Source organism: Ascaphus truei, chromosome 2 (assembly GCF_040206685.1).
Source record: "Ascaphus truei isolate aAscTru1 chromosome 2, aAscTru1.hap1, whole genome shotgun sequence".
NCBI classification, from domain to species: domain Eukaryota; kingdom Metazoa; phylum Chordata; class Amphibia; order Anura; family Ascaphidae; genus Ascaphus; species Ascaphus truei.
The window spans coordinates 353,900,660-353,927,744 of record NC_134484.1 but is presented as its reverse complement, the minus strand read 5'-3'; the positions used below and the strand labels follow the sequence as shown (position 1 = coordinate 353,927,744).

The window sequence follows — 27,085 nt, the reverse complement described above, 5'->3', positions numbered from 1 at the left end:
GTTAGGAGACAACATGGATAAAGCATCTGCTTTTCGATTCTTAGAACCGGGGCAGTACAAATTTAAAAAAAAATGATCTATAAAAAGAATAGAGCCCACCGAGCTTGTCGCGCAGACAGTCTTTTTGCTGATCGAATAAACTCCAAGTTCTGATGATCAGTAAGGACGGTAACCGAGTGATTGGCTCTTTCTAAGAGATGTTTCCACTCGGAAAAAACAGCGTTAATGGCCAAGAGTTCCTTGTTCCCAATGTGATAATTCTTCTCTGCTGTTGACATTAGATGAGTATACAGTAAAATGCACACGGGTGAAGGTGCATCTTCGGTCCAATCCATTGTGAAAGGATGGCTTCGATGGCAGAGTCGGAAGCATTAACTACCACTACTGGGTTCAGGAACTTCAGAGTTAAGATGAATGAGGACAGCAGCAGAAGTAAAGTGAGACTTCAGTCACTCAAAGGCTAAATTAGCTTGTGATGACCACTCAAAAGGTCCAAAATAGATGCACTCACGATACCACCAGGTAACAAATCGCCACGTGCACAACAACAATGGTCCCGCTGGATGTAGAGCCACAGGTAGAAAAATAGGCACTTCTCTGGTCTTCCAAGGATCACAAAATTAATTGCACAAGCATCAACGTTTCGGTCCGCTTGCGAACCTTTGTCAAGAAGACCAGAGACATTTTTAACGAAGCCTCTGTAGAAATTGACGAAGCCAAAAAACTTCTGAACAACTTTCTTGTTTTTTGGAATTGGTCATCCCACAACGGCATGAATCTTACTAGGATCCATATGCAATTCTTCAGGGGAGATGATATAATCAAGAAATTGCATAGAGGTATTTTAAAACTTACAGTAAATTTCTCTCATTTTATATATAATTGATGTCTACGGACACATTCCAGGACAACTCAGACTAGTTTTTGATGATCCTAAAGATTATCAAGGAAATCGGGATATCATCCAGATAAGTGACCACAAACTGGTTCAGGAGATCTCGAAGAGCATCATTGATAAAATGCTGAAATGTGGCAGGAGCATTGCAGAGGCCGAAAGGCAGTACCAAGTATTCATAGTGTCCATAGCAGGTTCAGAAATCAGTTTTCCACTCATCCCCCAGTCTGATACAAATTAAATTGTAAGCTCCTCGGAGATCAAGCGTGGTAAAGATCTTGGCATATCTTAGCCTTTCCAGAAGTTCTGGGATCAAAGGTAGTGGCTATCTATTTTTTATTGTGATGTTGTTCAACTTTTGGTAGTCAATCCAAGGGAGTGAAGAACAGTCTTTCTTTCAAACAAAGAAGAGAGCGGCCCCAGCAGGAGAACTAGAGGATCGAATTAAACCTTAGAAAGGTTTTCTTGTAAGTACCCTTGCAGAACTTGTAGCTCAGGTTCAGAAAGGGAATACATTCTCCCAATAGGAATAACAGCCATTGGCAATTGGATAGTCATATGGTCGGTGTGGAGGAAGCTTATCTGCATTTTTTTTGTCACACATCCTGAAATTCTTGATATTGGCGTGGTAGCGTACCTGAATGGGTGGAAGAACATTCATACAGTGCTAACCTATCAGGTGAGCTGATTGTGGGCAGGCACAATGCTCTGAGGTAAAGATGAAAATTCTGCTTTTCCAGTTAATTTATGGACCACGAGCCAACAAATACCCAGAATAACTGGAAACTGAGGTGCAGGATTAAGGTTGAAAGAGATCTCTTAATGATGACCGGGCTCAACAATGAGAGTTAGATTAGATAAATGTTGAGCTTCAATAATTATTACACATTAAGATAGGCAAAAAATAACTTCTCACTTACATATACATACATACGTACTGTGATACCATCACTGTCCTCTAGGAGTTTGAACAGTGAAGTAAGTGTGTTTTCCAGTCCACAGAGCGTTAATTCCTCAAAGAGAAGCCAGCAGCAGCTGCTAACTAATGGAGTTAATCTGAATGAGGAAGTGTTTTAAAAGACACAGGAAGCTGCCAGACTGAGAGACTGTTTTCCCCAGAGAAGGGGGGAGACAGAAGTGCTTCCCAGCTGCGTAAGCTGGTTACAGAGGACCTACAGAGGAGTTTCTCTGGGCTCAAGTGGGGCTGAGTTCCCCTAGGAAGAAAGGAGGAGAGACCGTACTGAAGCAGGGATGTCTGCTCCAAAGGACTGACAGATAAGCAAAAACACTTTATTGTTGTATGCAGAGACTGTGTTACATGGTTGCATATGCCAGGGCATGTTTTTGGCTTGGGAACCAGCTAAGCTGGCCATGCAGTTAGTGAGGGCGAAAGTTATGGTGTAGTTAGCTTTCCCTAAAGGGAATAGGCATTATTTTTATGTGTTGTTTTGATTTAAAAGGACGGTGTGCCTGTAAGCATTTGATTTAATCCCTTAAAATAAACCCCTGCATAGAAAATACGACGTTTCCTGCCTTTTATCTGGGACTAAAAGATGCTACAACGTGGTGTGGGCATCACAATACATACATATTATAGATTTGTAGATTTTGACCTTCTCCTTTTGGTACTATGTATAGTATGAGTCAGTGATTTAAAAAAATTAAGTAAACAAAGTGAAAAATAACTTAAGCTTAAAGTTAAAAGCAAAATACAAATATACTGAATATTAAAAAAGAAAAGCTTTAGCTTTAACATTTAGAAAAAGGAACAAAATGTTTTGCATATATTTCAAAAATCAGGTAGGAGCGCAGTCATTCAAAAAGATTGACAACCAACCATTGGTATAGAACTCTAGGTACACTATATGTTCTCTTACCCTGCTCATTAATAAGGTGTTTCCATTGTGTTTATAGAAGATGTCCTTGTATGAGTCCATCCATACCTCAGCAACTCGAATTTTGTTCCGCAGTACTGCCTCATTTCGAACTGAAGTGTAAGTGGTGTGATTCTGATACACATGGCCAACTCGTGAGCATGGAATAATCTCAACAGAGCCGCCACAGAGCCAAACCTGCAGAGAAGAACGATGTGGAAAATGATCAAAGTGATACTGCAGCCTTGCAACTGGTACTGCCTGATTTTCCGATTACATACCAAATTAAGGACAGTTTAATCCGTGTACTGTGATTTCAGCAACAACCAAATACTTAGTGCTATATAGGTTCAGTCAGGACCCATTTCAGAACCACATTTTATCAAAGTGTTATTCTAAGTGTTTTAAAAGTAAATATTATGTAGAGGCGCACAATATCTGAAGTTCACATAATGTATCTACTTTTACATTAAGGTATTCATTTATGTTGAAACGCTTTCACTTTTTTTTGTTTAACAATTTGACAACTTCTTTTGGTGGTGCAAAATGTATTGATCCACAGCCCAGAAAATATTGGTTTGTCCTGGTAGTTTGCAAGACGAAATAAATATCTTTATGGTGTGCTAGAGCAAGAGTGTGAAACATAACACAGGATTCATTTACATTTATTTCTATATTATATCTACAAAGCTGCATTGTGAGATCACTGCGGATTAACAATGTATGTTATATATTGTGGCTAAAAATACTGTAAGTGTCCCATAAAGAGGTTGTTGTTGTTGTTTTGCATCGAAAAGTAAGATTATAGCCAGGAGTAGTGTCTTGAGTTTAAAGTATTTAGAATCTCTGTGCCTTAACTTAATCAATAATATAATGATGGTGCACAGACTAATGTCCTTGACATGAGATATGTCCTGTACCACAGCAATAAAAATCAACAGCCATATTTATTTATTTACTTTACATAAATAAATGTCAGTACATATATATATATATATATATATATATACAGTATTACATCTTTGTAACTTACCCGAATAGACAACTCAATGTTTTCGACCCCCCAGAAATTCATGCCTGTATCAAAAGCTCCAATATTTTGGAAGTAATGTCGATCGACTGCCAATACACAACCTGGTATGACGGGACTTCTAGATGTAGATCACACAATACCATACATTAATGACATATACAGCAATATCCAAAATATGCATGTTTTCTCCTTCTCCATAAGTAATCCTAATCAGTTCTATTAAGCATTTGCAGCAAATAACACTACAGTGTGAAAATATAGTGTCAGTTTATTCATTTAGAAAATTGTTATAGCAGCACTCACTGTCAATATATCTCTTATATTTAAGTGGTGACCCTTCCTCAGTAGGGATGTGTGAAACTGTCAAACGCATTATGTTGTACCAGTTTTAATTCCGTGTGAAACTCCAAAGGGCTAATAATGTCGCTACCCTAGTAAGCTTTCAGCTAAATATCGCCAAACAGTGAGCGAAACATGGCGTGTGTGCATGTATGTACAACTGTATTTATACAGCACCAACAATGCATGCAGCGCATTACAAGTTACAATGCCAGGTAAATAAATGACAAACAATGGGGATAAGTGCAACAATTAAAGGACAACATACTGTAAGGCAAAGGGAGAACTGCCCCAAAAAGCGCCCTATTTATAGTCTCAGCATTAAGCAAATCTAGCAACCTTACAGTATTTTGCAAGCACATGTAACTATTTTAGGCAATTTAACAAATTAGCATAGTAAACGAAATTGCAATGCACATTGACTTAATGCTTGGAGAATCGCTTGTGAACTCTGACGAAGCTGCAGATTTTCTCGTGACTCCGAAAATGCACATTTTGTATGGCTCGAGACCTCATGTGAATTTGCGCACATCTCTATTTGTTAACATTTCAGGAATTGTGTATAGAAGTCCACTCTAGCACTTCAGTTACAAGCGATTCCACAACCAGAGTCAATGTGATCAGATAAACGTGAATCTTTGAATATCTGACATATCACCATTATTATTGCAAAATATATATAACTAAGTTTGGGAGCATTGAGCATTTCCCTCTGTAAACCACAAAAAATAATACTGTCTGTAAATGTTGGTGTATTATATGATTCTATAATGCATTATTTATAGTTGGACAAAATGGCATTTTATTTGACAGAATACTGTATCCAGTAGTATTATACATTAGTTGAGACAATAATTAGGAGGGTTATTTTTTTAATAGTTTATTTATTTATAGTGTCTGTAATGTTACCTAATCCAGGGGAGAGCTAACTTTAATTGTTGCGCCCCCCTGCCTTGCCTCCCCCGGTGCTTGCGCCCCCCTACCTTCATGTGGCGTAAAATGACGCCACAGGGTCATGTCACATCACATGACCCAGCGGCGAGTGACTGCCTGGGTGGGTGACTGACCTTGACCGGGTGGGTGCTGCTTCCTTGCCCGCCAGGCGCTTCCCCTGCTGCTGCCTGGGGCAGGAGGTAGGCTCAGGGGGTGCGGGGGGTAGGCGACTGGGGGGGGGGGCGAGACTGGTGGGCTAATTCCGCGGCTGCTGCCCGGGGCAGGAGGCAGGCTCGCGGGGGAAGCTGGGTTGGTGGGCGCGCGGGGGAAGCTGGTTTGTCAGACGCGCGGGGGAAGCTGGGTTGGCCAGTGCGCGGGGGGTGCTGGGTTGGCGGGTGCGCGGGGGGAGCTGGGTTGGCGGGTGCGCGGGGGGAGCTGGGTTGGCGGATGCACGGGGGAAGCTGGGTTGGCAGGCGTGGGCTCGTCACGGCGCTTCTCCTTCATCCCACGTTGGGAGTGGGCCCGCAGGCCGCACACCCTGCTTTCCCTGCGCATGCGCGCCGAGACCTCGTCTCTGCGCATGCGCAGGGAGAGCGCCGGCATTGTTTTTTTTAATATAAAACGGGCACGGCCACGCAGGGGTACTGGGTGGCCGGGCCCCCTGACTCACAGGGCCCGAGACGCAAACCCCGGCAGACCCCCCTGTTGGCGGGCCTGTCTTTATTTGTATAGCGTAGTAGTCCATGTACATAGCGCTTTACAGCAATAATACAAGTGACTCAGTAGGAGAATTATGGGAATAAGCGCTTCATACATATGAGGACATTAAGAAAAGGAGTCTCTGCTCCGAAGAGCTTACAAGCTAAATGGCAAGTAGGGATAACTTATAGAGACAGTAAGAGAGTGTTATAGTAAATTCATATGAGATGGATAATAGCCAACGGTGCTACTCAAATGCTTAATTAAAGAGGTGTGTTTTAAGATGGGTCCTAAAGGTGGAGAGAGAAGGTGCTAGTCAGATATTGAGGGGAAGAACATTACAGAGGAGTGGGGCACCAAGTGAGAAAGGTTTAAGGCCGGAGAAGGCTTTAGATACAAAAGGGGTAGACCGAAGACATCCTTGAGCAGAATGCAAGAGTCGGGCAGGTGTACTGTATAGTGAAGAATTAGGGCTGATATGTACTGTAAGGAGGGACAGAGATGTGTATAGCCTTAAAAGAGAGAAGGATAAAACATTTTTTAACGAATACAGGATTTAATAGGAAGCCAGGAGAGGGATTTCATGTGGGAATTGAACACAAGCCCATGACTTTTATTAAATTAGGACTGAAAATAATGAATATATGAATATGATAATGCCTTAGCACAACCTCTTATATGACAACAGGATTTTATTTTTACCAATGGCATTCCTAGTAGCCAAAACCGCTCAACTTCACCATGCAACTTCCTGGAATTTTGTGAATCAGGCTCTCTCTTATCACATTAGAGTTATGCCTCAGTGACCCTACTACACTGTCTATATATTAACTGTGTATGTGAGTAACGAAACATTACCTGAATGGAATGATGGGGGATTGGCGTACCTTCTCTTCATGCTTTGCCAGATTAATCCAGTGAAAATTTAGATTCCAATCAAATACTCCTTGTTGCAGATCAGCAGAGGGATAATAGTCAAAAGTCTTCCAGTCTATCACATCTAGAACAGGGGAGACGATTCGATTTCTATATTTAAAAAAAAAAAAAAAAAAAAAAAAAAAAAGCACAATTACTGTAACTATGATGGAGGCATATTCTTAAAGTTATATAAATAACTTATGGTAAACCGCTCACCAATCGATAATAATAGGAGCAGCCGGTGCAAAGGAATAGTAGTGACAGAACAAACAAACAAGAAGACACAGATAGTCTCCCAAAGATCCCTTTTTAACTGCCCAGCAAGGCTGCTATATGAAATAGGGGTACAATACTCCCTGACAGACAGTCTAATAAGCTGTATGGGGTACACAAAGTAACCGCTCCCAGCACTGTGGGAGGACAGTTACCAATAAAAGCCTAGTACAGGCCAAAATAATAAAGTTTTATTAAATGCAAGAAACAACGGCGCATACTCAATGGATCAATGGATCTAGATCCATTATCCATTGGACTATCCATTCTATTCCCCTCTGGTGCTACCTATCACCCTGCGTTTTAATTGTTTTTATGCTAATTGAGTATGCGCCGTTGTTTCTTGCATTTAATAAAACGTTATTATTTTGGCCTGTACTAGGCTTTTATTGGTAACTGTCCTCCCACAGTGCTGGGAGCGGTTACTTTGTGTACCCCATACAGCTTATTAGACTATCTGTCAGGGAGTATTGTACCCCTATTTCATATAGCAGCCTTGCTGTGCAGTTAAAAAGGGATCTATGGGAGACTGTGTCTTCTTGTTTGTTTGTTTTATATTCTTAAAGTTTGCAGCTATTCTACTCATAGTTGTATGATATCTCTAGCACGCATTCAACCATTAATGGGTTCCTTCATATCCTGTTTTGATAAACTTTTAATACTAGCTACAAGTGCTTAGTTTGAGCTGTAGGTAATTTTGTGCATTAGTGAGCAGTGTGCAGTGTGCATGAAGGATGACATTTTCAGAAATGTATCATTGGTTTAACGCGCTTTGTCAATTTTGTATTTATTTGTACGTGTTAATACGAAAGAGCCAGAGGGTGTTATACACAGATTTATCTTAGGCTAAGTCCCTGGTGGAGGCTGCTGCACGCGTGCCTGGCGTCCTGGCGGCTCGTGCACAGCTTAAAACCACAATCTGTGGTCTGTAGGGAGCGTTCTGAGGTACGGGGGGTGGGGGCGGTTGGGCATGGCCATGATGGGGCCGGGGCTATGACACAAAGCACAGCCCTGAAATAAGAAGTCTCTATTTGACGGGGTCCTACATATAGCTTTATAATGTGTTACATTTAATATTTATATTGTCCTTGACCCTTGCAAAACTGGAAGAGCCTGCAATACTCTGTTTCCTACAATTCATAGATTAATATAATTAGGGCATATCTTTTGTTATGCCAACGTTTCTACAATACATGGCCTTTAAAGGATCACATGTTATCTCTCTATAGAGAGAGACAGAGAGAGAATTCTCAGTTTCCGATTGTGTTATTCGACTCTTATAATCATTATTTTAATTCTTTTTATTATGAATACAGTCTCAATGTGGATTTGATTTAGGCACTTTTACTTCATACAAGTACATTATGTGGTAACCCCAAACATCTCAAGGTGTCCGTTTTAGTTGATTTTTTTTTAATGTTTACTGTATGTTGCTCTACATACGTGAGGTCAAGAAAAGATGTGGATCCAGTGTAGGTAGAGCACACCCTAAATTGCTTTCCTGGGGCAGGTAATGGACCAGCACCATCTCAGAAGCAGATCACAGACAGGGCTGGGCTGTGATCAGTGGAGAATCCGCCTTACAGATTGTTATTTTCCTCTGCTCTGTATTTTGTATTTGGAGGGCGCTGTTTGAAGATATTTTGGGTAAATCTGAAGTGACAAGAGATGGATCTTATTGGCTCCCGGGCACCATGTGACCGCGTCAACGCACAGGAAAACAATCATGTTGTATCCCCTGCTGGCTGACGTGCCACAGCACCGCGTGAGCCAACACGCAAGGAGACACTGGGGCCTGCCAGTATGGAGGTGAGTGATTGGTGTGTGGTGCGCACACCGCTGCGCACGCTTTCGTCACCACCAGGGACCTAGCCCTAAAGTTATTTTTGGCATTGCAGGGCTTCCTGACAGCAAGCAGTGCTCTTATCTAAGTAGATACACTAATCAGTTTGTCCCATAAGACACCTTTAAGCACTGAGACACACTTTACAGCCCGTTCAAGTCAGTAAGGTTTAAGGTATCTTCCAGTGACAGAAGGTGTCTTATGACTGCTTAGTAAATATGGACCTGAATGTTTTTTTACATTTACAAACCCCAAATCCTTCCTTATAAATGTAGCACAGCATAGGGAGAGAGACACAGCATGGGGAGAGAGACAGACACAGCATGGGGAGAGAGACAGACAGCATGGGGAGAGAGACAGACATAGCATGGGGAGAGAGACACAGCATGGGGAGAGAGAGAGACAGAGACAAAGCATGGGGAGAGAGAGACACAGCATGGGGAGAGATACATAGCATGGGGAGAGAGAGACACAGAGACACAGCATGGGGAGAGATACACAGCATGGGGAGAGTACAGCGTGGGGAGAGAGAGACACAGCGTGGGGAGAGACACAGCGTGGGGAGAGACAGGATGGGAGAGAGAGAGACAGCATGAGGAGAGAGACACAGCATGGGGAGAGAGAGACACAGAGACACAGCATGGGGAGAGAGAGACACAGAGACACAGCATGGGGAGAGAGACAGAGACACAGCATGAGGAGAGAGACACAGAGACACAGCATGAGGAGAGAGACAGAGACATAGCATGAGGAGAGAGACACAGAGAAACAGCATGAGGAGAGAGACACAGCATGGGGAGAGAAACAGACACAGAGACAAAGCATGGGGAAAGAGACACGGCATGGGGAGAGAGACACAGCATGGGGAGAGAGAGACAGAGACACAACATGGGGAGAGAGGCACAACATGGGGAGAGAGACACAGCATGGGGAGACACAGCGTGGGGAGAGAGAGAGAGAGAGACACAGAATGGGGAGAGAGACACAGAATGGGGAGAGAGACACAGCATGGGGAGAGAGACACAGCATGGGGAGAGAGACACAGCGTGGGGAGAGAGACACAGAATGGGAAGAGAAACCGACACAGAATAGGAAGAGAAACAGACACAGACTAGGGAGAGAGACAGACAGAGAATGGGGGGGGGGGGGGGGAGAGAAACACAGAGAATGGGGGAGAGAGAGAGAGACACACAGAGAATGGGGGAGAGAGAGAGAGAGAGAGAGAGAGAGAGAGACAGAGAATCGTGGGGGGGAGAGACACAGAGAATGGGGGAGAGAGAGACACACAGAGAATGGGGGGGAGACACAGAGAAGGGGGCAGAGAGATAGATACAGAGAATGGGGGAGAGAGACACAGAATTGGGAGAGAGAGAAAGAGACAGATAATGGTGGAGAGAGAGATAGAATGGGGGGGGGGGAGACACAGAGAATGGGGGAGAGACAGAGAACAGGGAGAGAGAGATAGCGAATGGGAGAGAGAGACAGAGAATGGAGGAGAGAGAGACACACAGAAAATGGGGAGAGAGAGACGCACAGAGAATGGGGGAGAGACACAGAGAATGGGGGAGAGAGACAGAATGGGGGACAGAGAGAGAAACACAGAGAATGGGGAGAGAGACAGAGAATGGGGAGACAGACAGAGAATGGGGGAGAGAGAGAGAGAGACAGAGAATGGGGGAGAGAGAGAGAGACAGAGAATGGGGGAGAGAGAGACAGAGAATGGGGAGAGAGACACAGAGAATGGGGGAGAGACACACAGAGAATGGGGAGGAGAGAGAGACAGAGAATGTGGGAGAGACACAGAGAATGGGGGAGAGAGAGACAGAATAGGAAGGTGGAATGAGAATGTTGGGGTGGGGGGGCAGAACAAGAATGGAGGGGTATGGGGGGAGGGAGAGAGAATGGAGTGATGGGGGAGAGAGAGAATGGTGTGTGTGTGTGTGTGTGAGAGAGAAGGTGGAATATAGCGGGGGAGATATATAAAGGAGAAGGGGCGCAGTTGATGTCATTTGTTTTATAAATATTTTTTTAATGTGTAAATCTGTAAATCTGGTCACCCTATTCCTGCAGCTCAAAGAGGGAGGGCCCAGGTTATGCACAACCACTTCTGTCACTCAGGAAGTCAGCATGAGGAGTGGGAAAACCCCATAGGACAGTCTGTCACTGTCTGTGTCTTACTAGAACTCACACGACAGTGTAGATAGAGAGCTTGCTGGACCAGCCACCGTTATATAATGAAATTCTACATTTCTAAAACACTGACAGAGTAACATTGTAAATGTTTGCTTAAATCACTTCTTGCATTTCAGCTACAACGAGATAGATTTAAATGAATGAACACAATAACTGCTCAGTTTTGTGCATGCAGTAAGTTTGACATTAAATAATGACCCCGCCCCCCCATGAGAAAAAAAGCTTATAAAAGACAATAGTTTGTTATAACAGTTTTATAGCCATATAAATGCCTCCCTGGCACTTCACAAAATTTAAAGTCCAGCTCCGAAAATTACTGCAAGTTCAAAAAAGGGAGGTTGCAATTTATATGTGTAGCATGGCTAGTCCAGACTGCCTCTCTGCCTCCTGTCATGTACGTCCCTGGTAGTTACAGGCTGTGGCAGGCTATCCTAGGGGGCATTGACCCCCCCCCCCCACATTCTGACTCCCTGAGTGACAGAAGTGGTGGTGACATAGAAATTTGTGTGCAGCCTATCATGATGCAGATTCTGTGCCCTCCCCTTCTGAGCCTAAGGGAGAAAGTGACCAAATTGTAGTCAGTCCTGGTCTCCCCCTCCTAGGGGTGAGACATGTGAGTCCTGCTCCCACCCTCTGGGGTGAGGAGGCAAGAGATCTTAGCCCTCATAGCTCCAAAAGAGCCCAGCACCACCTCCCAGTGAAAGAAGTCTGGGAGGGAACTTCTGGGAAAGAAGGTGGGAGACTGTCTCTGGGAATCCTGGAGCCCACTGAAGCTGGAGGCGCTGACACCCTGAGCTGAACATCTGTGTCACCAAAAGCCTGTCCTGTTCCCCACAACATCGCGGACCATTCAGCTTCTTGGACCCTCACAGGTATGACCGCACCACAAACACCTGTAGCAGCAGCAGCAACATCTCCCAGAGGGCAAGGGGGGGAGGGGGAACAGTGCTACATATGTAATGTCACAAATGAATATTTATATATAAATAATTATTTCTTAATATGTCAGTATTTTGGGAAGAATATCTTGCTTGTATCGCTTCCCTGTGTTGTGGATTCTCTTGGCAGTGAACGGGTCCATTATTTTAAATACAAAGGGCCAGGGAAATAAATCAGGTGTGCTCAGGGTAAGCTCAATCAGACCAAACAATGCAACACAACTTTAAGCACAGCTAGATAATGTAGTGAAAGAGGGGGGGCGTATACGGTATGATTCAAGATAATTAAAACAGACACTTCTGAAACATTATCATGATATATTATCCAATTTTTAAAAGGGATGTTGGCATATTTTTCTATAAGATCAGAATGCTCCAGGGAGGAGATTCACTGAATGTTACGTACCAATCACTGTGGCCAAGCACTGCCATCTATAGCACTTATTCCCTACCCTGCTGTCTGTGTAAGGCCGCGCTTATAGTGCTGGCGACAGCGACGCGACTGATGACGTCACCCGTCGCCACCGGCAAAAGTTGTAATTTGACTTTTAGCGACGTCGCTGGCGACAAGGCCAGTGATGTCACTAAAAGGGGCGGGCTGCGCAATTTGATTGGTTTAGAGATAGTGAGGCGGGGCTAGTCCCTCATTCCCATTGGATGGTTGCGGTCACGTGACCGCTCCTCCGCTCCCCTCAGCGCCGAAATGTTAAATCTGCCAGTCTCCTTCAATTTGCTAAGCGTCCGCACGCATGCGGAAGCGGATACTAAAGCCGCGCTGATTACAGATGAAGGGGGTAAGTTCATCTGCTCGGTGCGGCTCAGCGGTGTCTGTGCTATCATGCCACTCCCATGTCTCCCAACATGCCACTTAGATTGTAAGCTCTCCGGGGCGGGGATTTCCTTTCCTATTGTCTGACGTTGTTGCGCTTATTGTATTATAATTCCCTATACTGTATTGTCTCTTTTGGAAAGCACAGAGTACAGCTGTCGGTGCTATATAAAGATATACATACATTCACTAAGCTTTGATAAGGGGTATTCATGTCAGTTGAAGTTAATGCAGGATCAAGCTCCGGTACCCCTTATCTTAGTGAATCTGACCTATGTGTTATGTGAGCTAAGTGATTAATATTTCTGTTTGTGATCCTGTTATATATAACATTTGTGATTCTGATCCATTTCCAGTCAGAAAACAGATTTATCCTCGGTCCTGCTCAACTAATAATTTAGAGTGTGTGGGGTGGTGCTACCTGGTATCTAGGTGGATATACAAATTAAGTTATAGAGAACAGACAGATCTTTTTTTACAGGATACTTAAATGCCCCTGGTAATAGGGTGATTTATGTAGAGACATTAAAATTACTTTAATTCAAAATAGATTTGGTGTAACACTAACACATTGGTAAAGGCAATTAAAAGTGTGGGGTATACTTGAAACTATAGTATAAAATTATATTGGCCCGCAGAGCCTCCACCCAAATAAAAAATAATATAATGTGAGCAATTAAATTTAAAGAGAGATTTGGTTATAAACAATGGTTGTATACAGACTAATCTATTATAATAAATAGACTCTTGGCTTGTAGCCAGAAGTTCAGTGGTTTAACACTTCTGTTTTTGTTTGTTAGCCATAGATAAACAAAATTGGTAAACTATTACAGAGAGAACAGGTTCATAGTCACCCTGTTTAGGTGGCAATGAATAGTGTTCTCATGAACTTTAATTAGGGAAGCAATCATATGCATAAATTGCTAGATGAAAGCAATATCTGGGTGCAGCCTCAGACAGTTCCCTGCACCAATAGCCCACATAATCGGAATATATGCAACAAGTTGAAAGTCCCGGCGTAGCTAGGGAATGCTAAGAAACCAACTCAAAGTCAGTATATGTTACTTTATAGTGATTATCATAATTGAGTCTGAATTGTTGCTGAAAGTTTTTAGAAAAGATGCTACTTAATGCTGCGCAAGAATTCACGATAACCAATTCACTTCAACAAGGTACCTCAAAAACAAAAAATAGGGGTGCAGACATAGCAAAAAATCCTTTATAAGTCAATGTTTAGAATGCACCCACAAATTGAAAGAAAGTTATATTCGCCTGTTTTTTTTTAAAGTAAGCGCGCTCACTGTGGCTTGGTTGCTGGAAAACATCCTCCTCCCGATCACTGAAGATGGAGGGGAAACAGAGCTTGTGTATTCCACTGCTGTTCCAGACCTCCGGTATTTTGGGCAGCCCCTTGGTTGAAATCAATGGCGTCACTCCGTCTGTTTGGTCTCCTCAGCTGGTGTCCTCAGTGATGGCGAGTCTCCAGGAAGTGATGCTCTCCCCAAAAAGTGTGGCTTCACACTAGCAAGGGGGAGGAGGAATATTGGAATAGTGTTCCAAGTCTTCGTGGCCGACCGAGCAGCTACCTCCCGTTCAGCTACGGGGAATGGAATCCAAAATCCTACACGTTTCACCAGTGTTATTGTCACGGGAATATAAGAGTGCTCACCACAAACCGGACTGGACCGCGAGGCCGAGGTGGGGATACAGGAAAACCACCGCCCTACAGCCGCGTGAGCGGGTCCGGTAAGCAGAGTCGTGTAGATCGCCTTGTTCGGGAGAGGAGAGAGTAGAGTGGTAGAGGTACTTGCCAGATCCGGGGTAGGAGAGATCAGGAGTAGTCGGTGTCCAAAGCCAGGGTCGAGGAGAGGAGAAGGTAGAAGTCCGTTGAGCGAGCCGGGGTTCGAGGGTGCCAGAGATCGGGAGTCCAGGTTCAGGCTAGGGTCTGTGACGGAAGACAAAAGCAGACTGCGAAGTAGCTTGTAGCAAGCACAACTAGAAACTGACTATGCTCAGCAATCAGCTCAGGGCTGGAGGCACTATATACTGACAGGAACCAATGAGAACCTCCAGCGGTGATGTCAGACGTAGGTAGAGCGCTGATAGGCTGAGGCAGGATGCAGAACAGGTGGGAACGGAACAATAACATTGGCGGCAGTAGAGATGGACATAGTAGCGCGCGCGCGCGACGCGCGCGACGGAAGGGGCGGGTTGAGTTCGCCGGACTGAAAGGCAGGAGCCGTAGGCACGCGCGCGGCCTTTCCACGGCTGCGCGCAAGGGCAGCAGGCCCTGCCGGGAGTTCAGGAAGAAGAGGAGGTCCACGTGACCGGGTGCCGCGCGCCCCGGCAGCCGAGGTAGGAACCGCAGCGGGCAGAGACCTTACAGTACCCCCCCTTCAGGGTCGGACTCCGGACGATCCTTACCAGGTTTAAGCGGAAACTTAGAATGAAATGCCCGTACCAGCCTGGGGGCGTGTACCTGGATTTGAGGAATCCATGCCCTTTCTTCGGGTCCAAAACCCCTCCAATGCACCAAATACTGGAGGCCTCCTCTAGAGATGCGAGAATCTAGAATGGATTGTACCTCAAACTCTTCTTGTCCATTGACAAGTCTGGGGGAAGGTGTGATGTGTTGGATCAGAGGATTGGGTACAAACGGTTTGAGTAGAGAACAATGAAAGGCGGAGGGAATCTTCATGGTAGCAGGTAGTTTGAGTCGGTAGGTAACCGGATTGATCCTCTTCAATATAGGGAATGGACCGATAAATCGGGGTGCCAGCTTTGGGGATGTGACCTTCAAGCGTATGTTCTTAGTAGATAGCCATACTTTCTGACCTGGAACGAAATCGGGTGGTCTCTGACGATGCCGATCCGCCTGCTTTTTCTGCATGGCTGTGGCCCGCTTGAGATTATCCCGAATCCTGGACCAGGAAGCTTGAAGATCCCGAATCCTCTCTTCTGCGGCTGGAACTCGTGTACTCGGCCCAGACTGAGGAAGGGTGGAGGGATGAAAGCCAAAATTAGAGAAGAATGGAGACTGTAATGTGGACTCATTCCTGAGATTATTGTGAGCGAATTCCGCCCAAGGAAGTAGGTCGAGCCAATTGTCCTGAGAGTCCGATATGAAACAACGGAGGAACTGCTCCAGTGACTGATTGGTTCGTTCAGTTTGACCATTGGTCTGTGGGTGGTATCCCGAGGAGAAGTGAAGTGCCACATTAAGTTTTTTACAGAAGGCCCTCCAGAATTTTGAAACAAATTGCGACCCCCGATCAGAAACTATGGTCTGAGGTGACCCATGGAGCCTGAAGACCTCCTTGACAAATACTTCGGCAAGTTTAGGGGCACTGGGTAGACCTTTAAGTGGGATAAAGTGCGCTTGTTTAGAAAAGCGATCGACCACTACTAATATAGTGTCCATACCCTTGGATTTGGGTAGGTCGACAATAAAGTCCATCGAGAGATGTTCCCAAGGACGATCGGGAATAGGGAGGGTTTGCAGGAGTCCTGGAGGTTTATTCCGTGGAGTCTTGTTCTGTGCGCAGGTGGAACATGCTGAGACGAAATGTTGAATGTCCTTACGCATGCTAGGCCACCAAAACGTTCGTTGCAGGAGGTCAATAGTCCTTTTGATCCCTGGATGACCTGCCGTTTTAGCAGCGTGCCCCCATTGCATTACCTTCTGACGGAAGGTAGGGGGTGTGAAAAGTCGTCCAACTGGCACCCGGAGACCCTGCGGGATTTGATCTTGAACCTTGGTGATCTCAGATAGTGCGTCAAAGGTACTGGCAGACAGGACACATTTCGGAGGAAGGATAGTCTCTTGGGGATCTTCGGTTTTGTCCTCTACAGAGAATTGACGAGACAGTGCATCGGCTTTAGTGTTTTTGGAACCCGGGAGATATGAAATCAGGAAGTTGAACCGGGTGAAGAAAAGGGACCAACGTGCCTGCCGAGCGCTCAGACGGCGGGCAGTCTCAATATATAAGAGGTTCTTATGGTCCGTAAGGATGGTGACGGGGTATTCAGTGCCTTCCAATAGATGTCGCCACTCTTCCAAAGCCATCTTGATCGCGAGGAGCTCACGGTTACCCACATCATAGTTCCGTTCGGCGGCAGATTTTTTTTTAGAAAAGAATGCGCAGGGATGCAGTCTGGCCTGTGGGTTCTTCCTTTGAGATAAGATCGCCCCTGCCCCTATGTCCGACGCATCCACCTCGAGAGTGAAGGGCTGTGCTGGATCAGGATGCACCAAGATAGGTGCTGTGACAAAGGCTTCCTTGAGAACCTGAAAAGCCATGATGGCATCGGGGGACCATAGTGCGGGATTGGCGTTCTTCTGAGTGAGGGCCGTGATGGGTGCGACCAGCGAGGAAATTTTTTTTATGAACCTGCGGTAATAGTTGGCAAAACCTAAAAACCTCTGTACCGCTTTCAAAGAGAGGGGGCGAGGCCAGTTCAAGACGGCTTCCACCTTGGTAGGATCCATCGCGAGTCCTGTGTCGGAGATTATGTACCCCAAAAATGACGTCGATGACTGATGGAACTGGCATTTTTCAAGCTTTGCGAACAGTCGATTCTCCCGTAACCTCTGAAGTACTTGTTTGACATGCCGAGTATGTTCCAGGGGATACTGCGAGAATATCAGGATGTCATCTAGGTAGACCACCACGTGTTGATCCAGCAGATCTCTGAAGACGTCATTAACAAAATCCTGGAAGACAGCTGGCGCGTTACAGAGACCAAAGGGCATCACGAGGTACTCATAGTGCCCATCACGCGTGTTGAAGGCCGTCTTCCACTCATCTCCCTTACGAATCCGGACCAGATTGTAGGCTCCACGGAGATCTAGTTTGGAAAAGATAGTGGCGCCTTGTAACCTGTCGAAAAGTTCGGCAATCAAGGGAAGGGGATACCGATTCTTGATAGTCACCTTGTTGAGACCACGGTAATCGATGCAAGGACGAAGTGTGCCGTCCTTTTTCTTTACAAAAAAGAAACCTGCTCCTGCTGGAGAAGAGGACTTACGTATGAAGCCTCTCTGGAGGTTCTCCTGTATATAAAGTTTCATCGCCTTGGTCTCGGGGGGGGAAAGTGGGTAGGTACAACCTCTGGGGGGAATTGCGCCAGGAAGAAGTTCGATCGGGCAATCGTAGGCGCGATGGGGTGGTAATTCCTCCGCCTGAATCTTGTCGAAGACATCTCTGAACTCCCAGTAGGCGTCCGGAAGAAGGGGATTCTTGGGTTCCGGATGTGTGGCAGCTACTAGGGCATTAGATGAAACCAGACAAGTGTCTTGACACCGATCTCTCCAGGTGAGGGGTTGTGACTGAAGCCAGTCGATCTGGGGATTATGGTGCTGGAGCCATGGAAGACCCAATATCACGTCTACTGCCGGCGTGTGGATGGCATCCAACTGAATTTGTTCGGAATGGTGTCCTGACATCTTAAGACGGAGGGGAATGGTCTGATGAGAGATAAATGCGGGTTGCAAAGGCCTACCGTCAATGGCTTCAAGGCCTACGGGCCAATCCTTGGCTACCAGAGGGATCTGGTGTCTCTCCACAAATGATTGATCAATGAAATTCCCACCAGAACCGGAGTCTAGGAAGGCCCTCGTAGAGATGTCTCCAAAGTCCCCTGATAGAGTTATAGGAAGAAGTATCTTAGATGGTAGTTTGGGAGAGAAAGGAGAGGTTACCATGCCCAGTGTAGTTCTCCCAGTACTCACTGGGGGCTGGCGTTTCCCGACTTGGAGGGACAGGTACTCACCAGGTGTCCACCATTACCGCAGTAGAGGCAGAGACCCGCCTGACGGCGACGTAGTCTTTCCGTTAACGAAAGGCGAGCTCCACCCAACTGCATGGGTTCTTCGGAGGATACGGCGACGGGCTCCCCTGGAGCTGTATGTGAAGAAAAAGTGGATTGGGTACCTTTTAGACGCTTTCCTTTCTCTACTCTTCGCTCCTGAAGCCGCTGATCCATACGGATACTGAGTGCGATGAGTGCATCCAATGATGTAGGGCGCTCCAGTGCGGCCAGCTCGTCTTTGAGGGTGTCATTCAAACCCTGCCAAAACACTGCGGCGAGTGCTTCATCATTCCACTTTGTTTCAGCGGAAATGGTGCGAAACTCCAGTGCGTAGCGTGCCACCGAGCGATTACCCTGTAAAACATTGAGGAGAGAAGAAGCGGCCATTACCCTCCTTCCTGGTGTATCGAACACCTTCCGGAATTCAGTACAAAACCGGTCCAGGCTGGAGGTCAGCTCCGGGCGATGCTCCCATATGGGTGTAGCCCAGGCCAGGGCGTCATCGGTCAGCAGAGAGTAGATGTACGCAACCTTGGAACGAGGAGTCGGAAAGTGAGAGGGTAACAGTTCAAATTGGACGGAACACTGCGCCAGAAAGCCACAGCATGCTGAAGGCTCTCCCGAATAGCGGTTCCGGGGAATGAGTCAAAGGTACCGGCGGAGAGAAAATAGGAGCAGGAGGAGCGGCAGCAGCCTCGGGAGAGGACAGAAGGGATTTGAGTTGCTCCGAAATGGTACCCAGGGAATTTTGGAGCATTTCCATACGCTGGTTATTTTGGGAGAGACAGTTCTCTACTTCCTTGAACAGGCCATCGTGTTCGCTCAGGCGTCGACCCACCTCGGCGGAGTCCAGGTCTGTTGGGCTGAGCATAATGTCACGGGAATATAAGAGTGCTCACCACAAACCGGACTGGACCGCGAGGCCGAGGTGGGGATACAGGAAAACCACCGCCCTACAGCCGCGTGAGCGGGTCCGGTAAGCAGAGTCGTGTAGATCGCCTTGTTCGGGAGAGGAGAGAGTAGAGTGGTAGAGGTACTTGCCAGATCCGGGGTAGGAGAGATCAGGAGTAGTCGGTGTCCAAAGCCAGGGTCGAGGAGAGGAGAAGGTAGAAGTCCGTTGAGCGAGCCGGGGTTCGAGGGTGCCAGAGATCGGGAGTCCAGGTTCAGGCTAGGGTCTGTGACGGAAGACAAGAGCAGACTGCGAAGTAGCTTGTAGCAAGCACAACTAGAGACTGACTATGCTCAGCAATCAGCTCAGGGCTGGAGGCACTAAATACTGACAGGAACCAATGAGAACCTCCAGCGGTGATGTCAGACGTAGGTAGAGCGCTGATAGGCTGAGGCAGGATGCAGAACAGGTGGGAACGGAACAATAACATTGGCGGCAGTAGAGATGGACATAGTAGCGCGCGCGACGGAAGGGGCGGGTTGAGTTCGCCGGACTGAAAGGCAGGAGCCGTAGGCACGCGCGCGGCCTTTCCACGGCGGCGCGCAAGGGCAGCAGGGGCTGCCGGGAGTTCAGGAAGAAGAGGAGGTCCACGTGACCGGGTGCTGCGCACCCCGGCAGCCGAGGTAGGAACCGCAGCGGGCAGAGACCTTACAGTTATAGATTCATCAGGGATAGTGGCTTCAGTACTAACCCATTATTTAAAAACCCATTGTGATAGAACCAAATTGATTAGTCAATTATTATTATTTTATTTTTATCATTACGTATTATACTTTTATATATGATGTAGATTAATCTTTGAATATATTATTTATATGCACTTTTTGTGTGGCATTTGGTGTAAAGAAATGTTTTTTTTAGAAAAAGTTTTTTTTATATAAAAGGAATTTTTTAGAGAAGAAATCTTTTAGAAAATGTAATACTGTATTTTATCAATAATTTCATGCCAAGAGAACAACTCTGTACATACCTAGTAAAAAAAATATATACTTAAAACCATAAATATCATAGAAAAAAGTATAGAAGGTGAAAAATAGGGCAAAACATTGGGAATTACAGATCATCATTAGTGGGGATAATATATCTTTTCTATAGCCACGGCTGGGGCCTCTGAGAGGTTGTCACTGTTTTTTTTGACAACACCTATCTCCAACCCAAAAATGGACTGTGTTAATATTCACAAACCATTTACCACAGGGAGATTCTCTGTTCTATGGACAACATCATACAGACATACAGTACTCAAAAAAGAAAGCAAGGAGTAAGAAGGCAACACAGATGCCAATTATTGAGTTGTGATGAGTGAATGGAAAAAGTTTCTTTCCCTTCGACTCTACCCACTTGACACTCTAAAAAGGAAAACATTCTTATCCTTTTCTATATTTATTTATCTTTCTATTCTATTTTTATTTGAACATCTTGCCAAATAATGATGCACACCAATAACAAGCCAGACACGAAGTAGAATGTTTTCTCTTTATTATTTGAAGCAACATGTGCCAAGCATCACAATTCACAAATACTAAGGTTTTCAGTATTAAAAGTATATCTGCAAGCAGAAAGGCAAACACAATCTAGATATTCTGATTTACATACATAGTGCTTAAGGCTTTCAATATTGCAGTTACACCACAACCACTGATATACAGTACTAAACCCACGTACCTTGTGTAACAGGGACTTATCCCTGGTTTAAATAAAGCTGCCTCTAGTGGTCTAAAAATCAGCAGCTAGTCCGTTAACCAGCTCCACCTGGGTAATCAGAGGAGGGTAAAAAACCCTGCCGGGGACAGAACAAGAGGACTCCATAGCACATTCACAACTGTGCTGACAGAGGAGATACTGTCTTGAAGGCTGTGCTGATACCTGGGCACCACTGACCTGAAGGGCCACCTGCTATAAGGTATCGCTTGAGATTTTGGGGTGGTAGGATGGTAAGAGGCTTTTCTCTCAGTCTTGCAGATAGGGACTGGGGAAGTAAGTTAGCCCTTATAAGGGATAAGTGTTTGTTTCTTTTGCATATTTTTATTTGCTGTGCATTGTTTAAATGGACAGGCTAAATAAAGTTTTAATTCCCCCAAACGTCTGCATCTGCCTCTTACACCCTGTTAATACCCAGATCATCAACATAATTGACTAATCAATTTGGTTTAATCCCAATGGGTATTTCAATAAAGGGCTAGTACTAAAGCCACTGTCCCTGATGAAGCCATCACTTTGGTGAAACGTGTAGGATTTTGGATTCCATTCCTCGTAGCTGAATGAGAGGTAGCTGCACTATCGGCCACAACCACTGGTCACTTATTCCTCCTCCCCTCCTTATTGTGAAGAAGCGCTTCCGGGGGGAAACGTCACTTCTTGGAGACTCGTCCTCACTGAGGACGCCAGCCCATGAGACCAAACGGACAGAGGGAGGCCAATGATTTCAAGCCAGGTGGCTGCCAGCAGTACCAGTGGCCTGGAAAAGACGAGGACTACATAGGCTCTGTTTCCACTCAATCTCCAGTGACCTAGAGGACGTTTTCCAGCAACCACGTCACAGTGAGAGTGCTTACTGCCTTATAAAGAATTTTATATTATGTCTTTGGGACCTTATTTTTGTTTTTGAGGAACCCAGCACCGAACCTACAAAAACGTCTATCCTTAACCCATGTGGATAATAACGTGCCACCTGCCAGGACCACTAGGAGGGACCACCCAAGAGCTCAATCTTTTAAACCTTCCCACCCTTCCCAGTAACCACAGGACTCTCAAGGGTGCCACAACCACTCTAAGTAGAGCCTGGTGTTTGAACCTGCTGAGTAAAGGTCTATTTTGTAGGGATAGTGGGAACCTTGAAGAAGGGGAGTTGGTTGCAGGGTGAGAGGCAGGTCCAAAGAGGTCAGCTATAAGGGGTGCTTTAAGGTGAAGCTCAAGGTAAGTAGAGTTATTCCCCAGTTAAAGTCTATTGACTGTTTGTGTAAGGGTTCCAGTCTGGGGTTTGGCTGGAACTTGCCCTTACATGGCTGAAGTAGCCATCTTGGTTCCTGGCAAACCTCTCCTTTCTATTTAGGGTCAACCTCTTCTACCAGGAAGGGGCTGCGCATAATCATTGTAACCTGTGCTTATCACAAGCACGCCTGCTTTGCCTGGCCTGTGGCCTATTCTGTTCCTGATGCATTCCCTGTTGCTAAAGCCTTCTCTGCTCCTGAGGCCTTCCCTGTGCTGAAGCCTTCTCTGTTGCTGAGGCCTATCCTGTGCTGAAGCTCCAGCTTCCTGAAGCCTATCCTGCTTCCTTAGGCCTGTCCTGCTTCCTGAAGCCTACCCTGACTACCCTGTTGCTGAAGCCTTCCCTGTTGCTTTGGCTTCACGGGTGCCTACCCCAGCCTTAATCACGACTACGCTGCTCTCTCCTACCCTGACCTGGCTACACACGACTACGAAACCTGCAATTCGGCCTCGGCCTCGCAGCTCCAGGTCGGCCCTTCTTTATCCCCACCTCGGCCCTGCGGGCCCGTCCTGGTTTGTGGCGAGCACATCCGTTACAGTTTGCCAGGCAGAGATACTTATACATAGCTCTCATAGATAAACATTGGATTTTGAATGGGCTGTTCAGGGAGCTATGGCCCAAAGGAATAGATATGCAATGTGGAGTATATATCAAAATACATACAGACCAGTAAGATCACAGTGCAGCAATAGGTAACCTAACGTGTTCCAAAGAGTGATTCATCAGAGGAATCATGTTATACTTTAATCTCCCCCCTTTTACCAATAAAATATAACCTTTCATATTAAACAATCTTAAAACAAAATATTATAGTAATTCATATTTATAACAAGACAAATCATGAATAGAATTACAAAGAGGCCTCATAAAAGGTGCATATTTAAGAATTTTACTATTTAAGGGAGGAGATTCTAGTGCAATCGATAGATCGTGAAATGCGTTGGAATGCGATTGCTGGGGTGTGATCTTATTGTCTTTGTGTATATCTGTATATAGAATACACACCTGTCATCTTGAGCATACAGTATGTGTGCTTTCTTTTTGTCAGCTGATTGTGCTGAACTTACCACATTGTGCTTACGTTTTGTGTACATTTTTGTTTTTGGCAGCACGCCATTTATGTGGAATTTGGGATATTTTGTGAATGTGAAACACTTAGCCTCCAGGAGTAAGAATACAGAAGAGGCAAGTAATGCCTGCTACTGATTGAAAGAGTACAGTTGGCTTTGTTTATCCCATGTCGAACCTGGCCTTGGAGCAGTGAGTTGAACCTGTATGGTATGTATTTTTACCCAGGACAAAGGAGACCTTGAGTCCACTAAAACAACAATCGGTGTTATCAGCTGGGCTGACACCACTCCTTGCCAGTAGAGGGGAGCAGGAAACAGTGGTGGCATTAAAGATGCCTGCAAGGGCAGGACGTAGGAGGGTAGCTACAGTGGTAGACAAGACAGGGGTAAGCACAGGGTGGTTTGGGAGAGGTGTGAGGGGGTTCACTGGATGTGATGGGCAACAGGCTACCCATCACATGGACAAATACTGTAGGTGAGTTCCTCGTAGATAGTGTTAGCGGACTTTTCAAAGTGTGATTTCAACCTATAGTATGATGAATATAAACTTCCAGAAGAAAACGGTACAGATATTACAACATTGCACTATTCATAGAGTATGGATGCATGTGCAACTATTTTCTTTAAAAAAGTGGAATTCTGTAATTTTATGTAATGTTAAATTGTGTGTGAGCAAAATACGTGAAAGTGATCTAAAAGGCGCTTATACACAAAGAGTGCTCACTATTTATAAAGTGACTGTGAAATAAATAATAAAAAATATATATATATATACATACACACACAATTATAGTGACAACAATTTGGTGAATGTGAACAATTGAAAGTGAATAAACTTGTCGCTCCCTGCTCAATACCCTCCGATGGGGCCCGTCTTCACTGGTCCCAGAAGTAGAACAGTGTATGCGCAGTCCAGGGGGAGCATGTGGGAGATAAAGACAATACAAAAAACAAATCTAAGTGCAGTACTTAGTGTTAATGAGTGGTATAGTAATTAGGGTCTTGGCTCATATGTGCAGCTACTCACAGGATGTCAATGGTATAGCAGCGTATCCCACAAAGTGTGGCAGTGGTATGTCTTTAGATCAGGTGTACGTCAGATGAGGTTATCTTCAAACAGGAGCATCAGGAAGGGTATACCTCAGCAATAGGAAGGAGAAAGCACAGCCATAGCACAGATCAATAAAGTAAAAATGTTTATATGTAAAAAGTAAAAATGTGCACTTACAATAATGCAACAATAAAACGGGCACGTAACACTATCATGTGTGTTGTATCTTCAAACACGAGCATCAGGAAGGGTATACATCAGCAATAGGAAGGAAGTCAGGAACAAGGCAAATTCACCTATGGTGAGAATTACCAAAATAAGAAGACATTTTATAGGAGATCACAGGGACATGACAGACGTAGGACGCCCTCTAGAGAGAATAGGCATTATGAGCGAAAGGAACAAGAGAAAGTGAATAAATATAATAGTGAGACCAATATTAATAATGCCACTCATCAACCCCAATATGATTCGCGGGATTCTGATAGGGCTAATTATACCCCTATTGATCAAAATAAGAAATAGAAAAGGGAACAGGATAGATATCGTAAAACACACCCTTCCCCCAAGAAACAGGTGGAGAGAAGAGATATAAGTCGGGATGAACAGCTAACCACATATTGAGGTACTGATAGATCTGATGTTTTTTTAGGGGCAGTGGGGCCTTCCACTTTGTGGGACACGGGGAACCGTTTCCTTCCACTGATGGACAGGGAGCCCAAAGTAACATCAAAAAGAGGCAGAAAGTCCGAGGAAAGAGGGGGATAAGAAAGAGACCGAGAGCCAAAAAGAAGCACAAAATAACAGAGAACATTTTTAATTTGAGCAGTGTCACATTAACAGAATCACAAAAAAGTGTTATCACGAAGAGTCTCTCATTCGCACCTATGAGGGGGGGAAATAATTTTTACCTCCACATAGACGCGAATACGTTTCTCAGAAAATTGACAGTGAAGAGATATTTTCTAGGGCGAAATCTAGAAACCAATATGAATGTAACAGTTCCACCTGTAGTTGAACAAGAGAGACAGTTTATTCATTCACAGCTTAATCCGAGATCGACATTTAACCCCATTTTGCAAAAGGGAACCATTTGGATGTCTTTTTCCAGATGATATGCAAAGATTTTGATGAACTTGGTCAAAATCACTCTAAACAAAGAGAGAACCTAACTAGGGAAGAGGAAAAGGCATTAAAAGAACTTATGGACAATGATAACCTAGTTGTAACAGGCTCACAAAAGAGGTGGAATTGTCCAGATGGACAAGGCAAATTATGATGCTGAATCGCAACGTTTGGTGAATGATGCTAAAATATATATAAAATTGAGGTCTAATCCTACAAAAACCTTTATAGAAGAGATAAAAGGTTTATTGGATAGAGGGAAGGAGATTGGAATACTTAATGATCAGGAATATAAATTCCTGTACAAAGATAAACCTAAGCATCCAGTATTCTATTTCCTTCCCAAAGTGCATAAAAGTGTAATTAATCCCCCGGGTTGACCTATAGTCTTGGGGATTGACTCGCTTACGGCAAATCTATCCCAGTACATAGATACGTTCCTGCAGAAATATGTAAACAGAAATCCCACTTGAAAGATACCACTGACTTTTTTAATGCTTTAGGCAATATTAAATGGGATGCAAACTACACGATGGTTACATGCGATCACGTCACGTCACTGTATATATCCATCATGATAAGGGATGTGAAGCCATAGGAATAATTCTGCAAAATGATGAAGAGCTCCCAGAGGTTCAGGTGGATTTTATCCTGGGCAGTATAAGGTTCATTCTGTGCCATAATTATTTCTGGTACGGGGGAGACTTCTATATGCAGAAGTGTGGAACAGCGATGGGAACCAGGTTCGCACCTAGTTACGCCAATTTGTACATGGCAATTTGGGAAGACCATAACATCTGGTCTGGTGAGTATGGTGCGAACCTGGTCCTCTACCATTGTTTCATAGACGACGTGTTCCTGGTGTGGAAAGGAGATGACGATACTCTGAGCAGATTCCTGCATGCCATGAACACGAATACAGCATATTTAATATTTACAAGTCAACAGAGCAGCAGGAAATAGATTATCTTGACATTACAGTATATATAGAGAATAATAACATACCGACCAAGACTTACTTTAATGATATAGACAAAAATAATTACATTCTTAGGTCTAGCTGCCACTTACCCAGGTGCATGGATAACGTTCCCTCGGGGCAGTTTACAAGAATAAAACGTAAAAGCACCGATAGAATTCAATTTTTGAAACAATCTAAATTAATAGAGGACAGATTTATAGAAAAAGATTACAAACTGGAGACCATTGTAAATGCACGTAGTAGAGCTGATCTTCTTGCCAGGAATATTTTATTAAACCCTAAAGAAAAAAACTCGGCTGGGAATGGCAAATGTGATTTTGCATTTTTGACCAGTTATAACA

General features: G+C 44.8%; 1 protein-coding gene across 2 annotated transcripts in view; it reads right to left on the bottom strand.

Annotated features, from left to right (window-relative positions):
- Positions 1-27,085, bottom strand: part of GALNT15 (polypeptide N-acetylgalactosaminyltransferase 15) — a 57,394-nt gene that overhangs the window by 11,519 nt on the left and 18,790 nt on the right. For both annotated transcript variants that reach the window (XM_075586887.1, XM_075586886.1), the window contains exons 4-6: positions 6,632-6,799; positions 3,803-3,920; positions 2,773-2,967 (exon numbers count right to left, since the gene is read on the bottom strand). In XM_075586887.1, the coding sequence (XP_075443002.1) occupies positions 2,773-2,967; positions 3,803-3,920; positions 6,632-6,799 (481 nt within the window). The remainder of the gene's footprint in view (positions 1-2,772; positions 2,968-3,802; positions 3,921-6,631; positions 6,800-27,085) is intronic.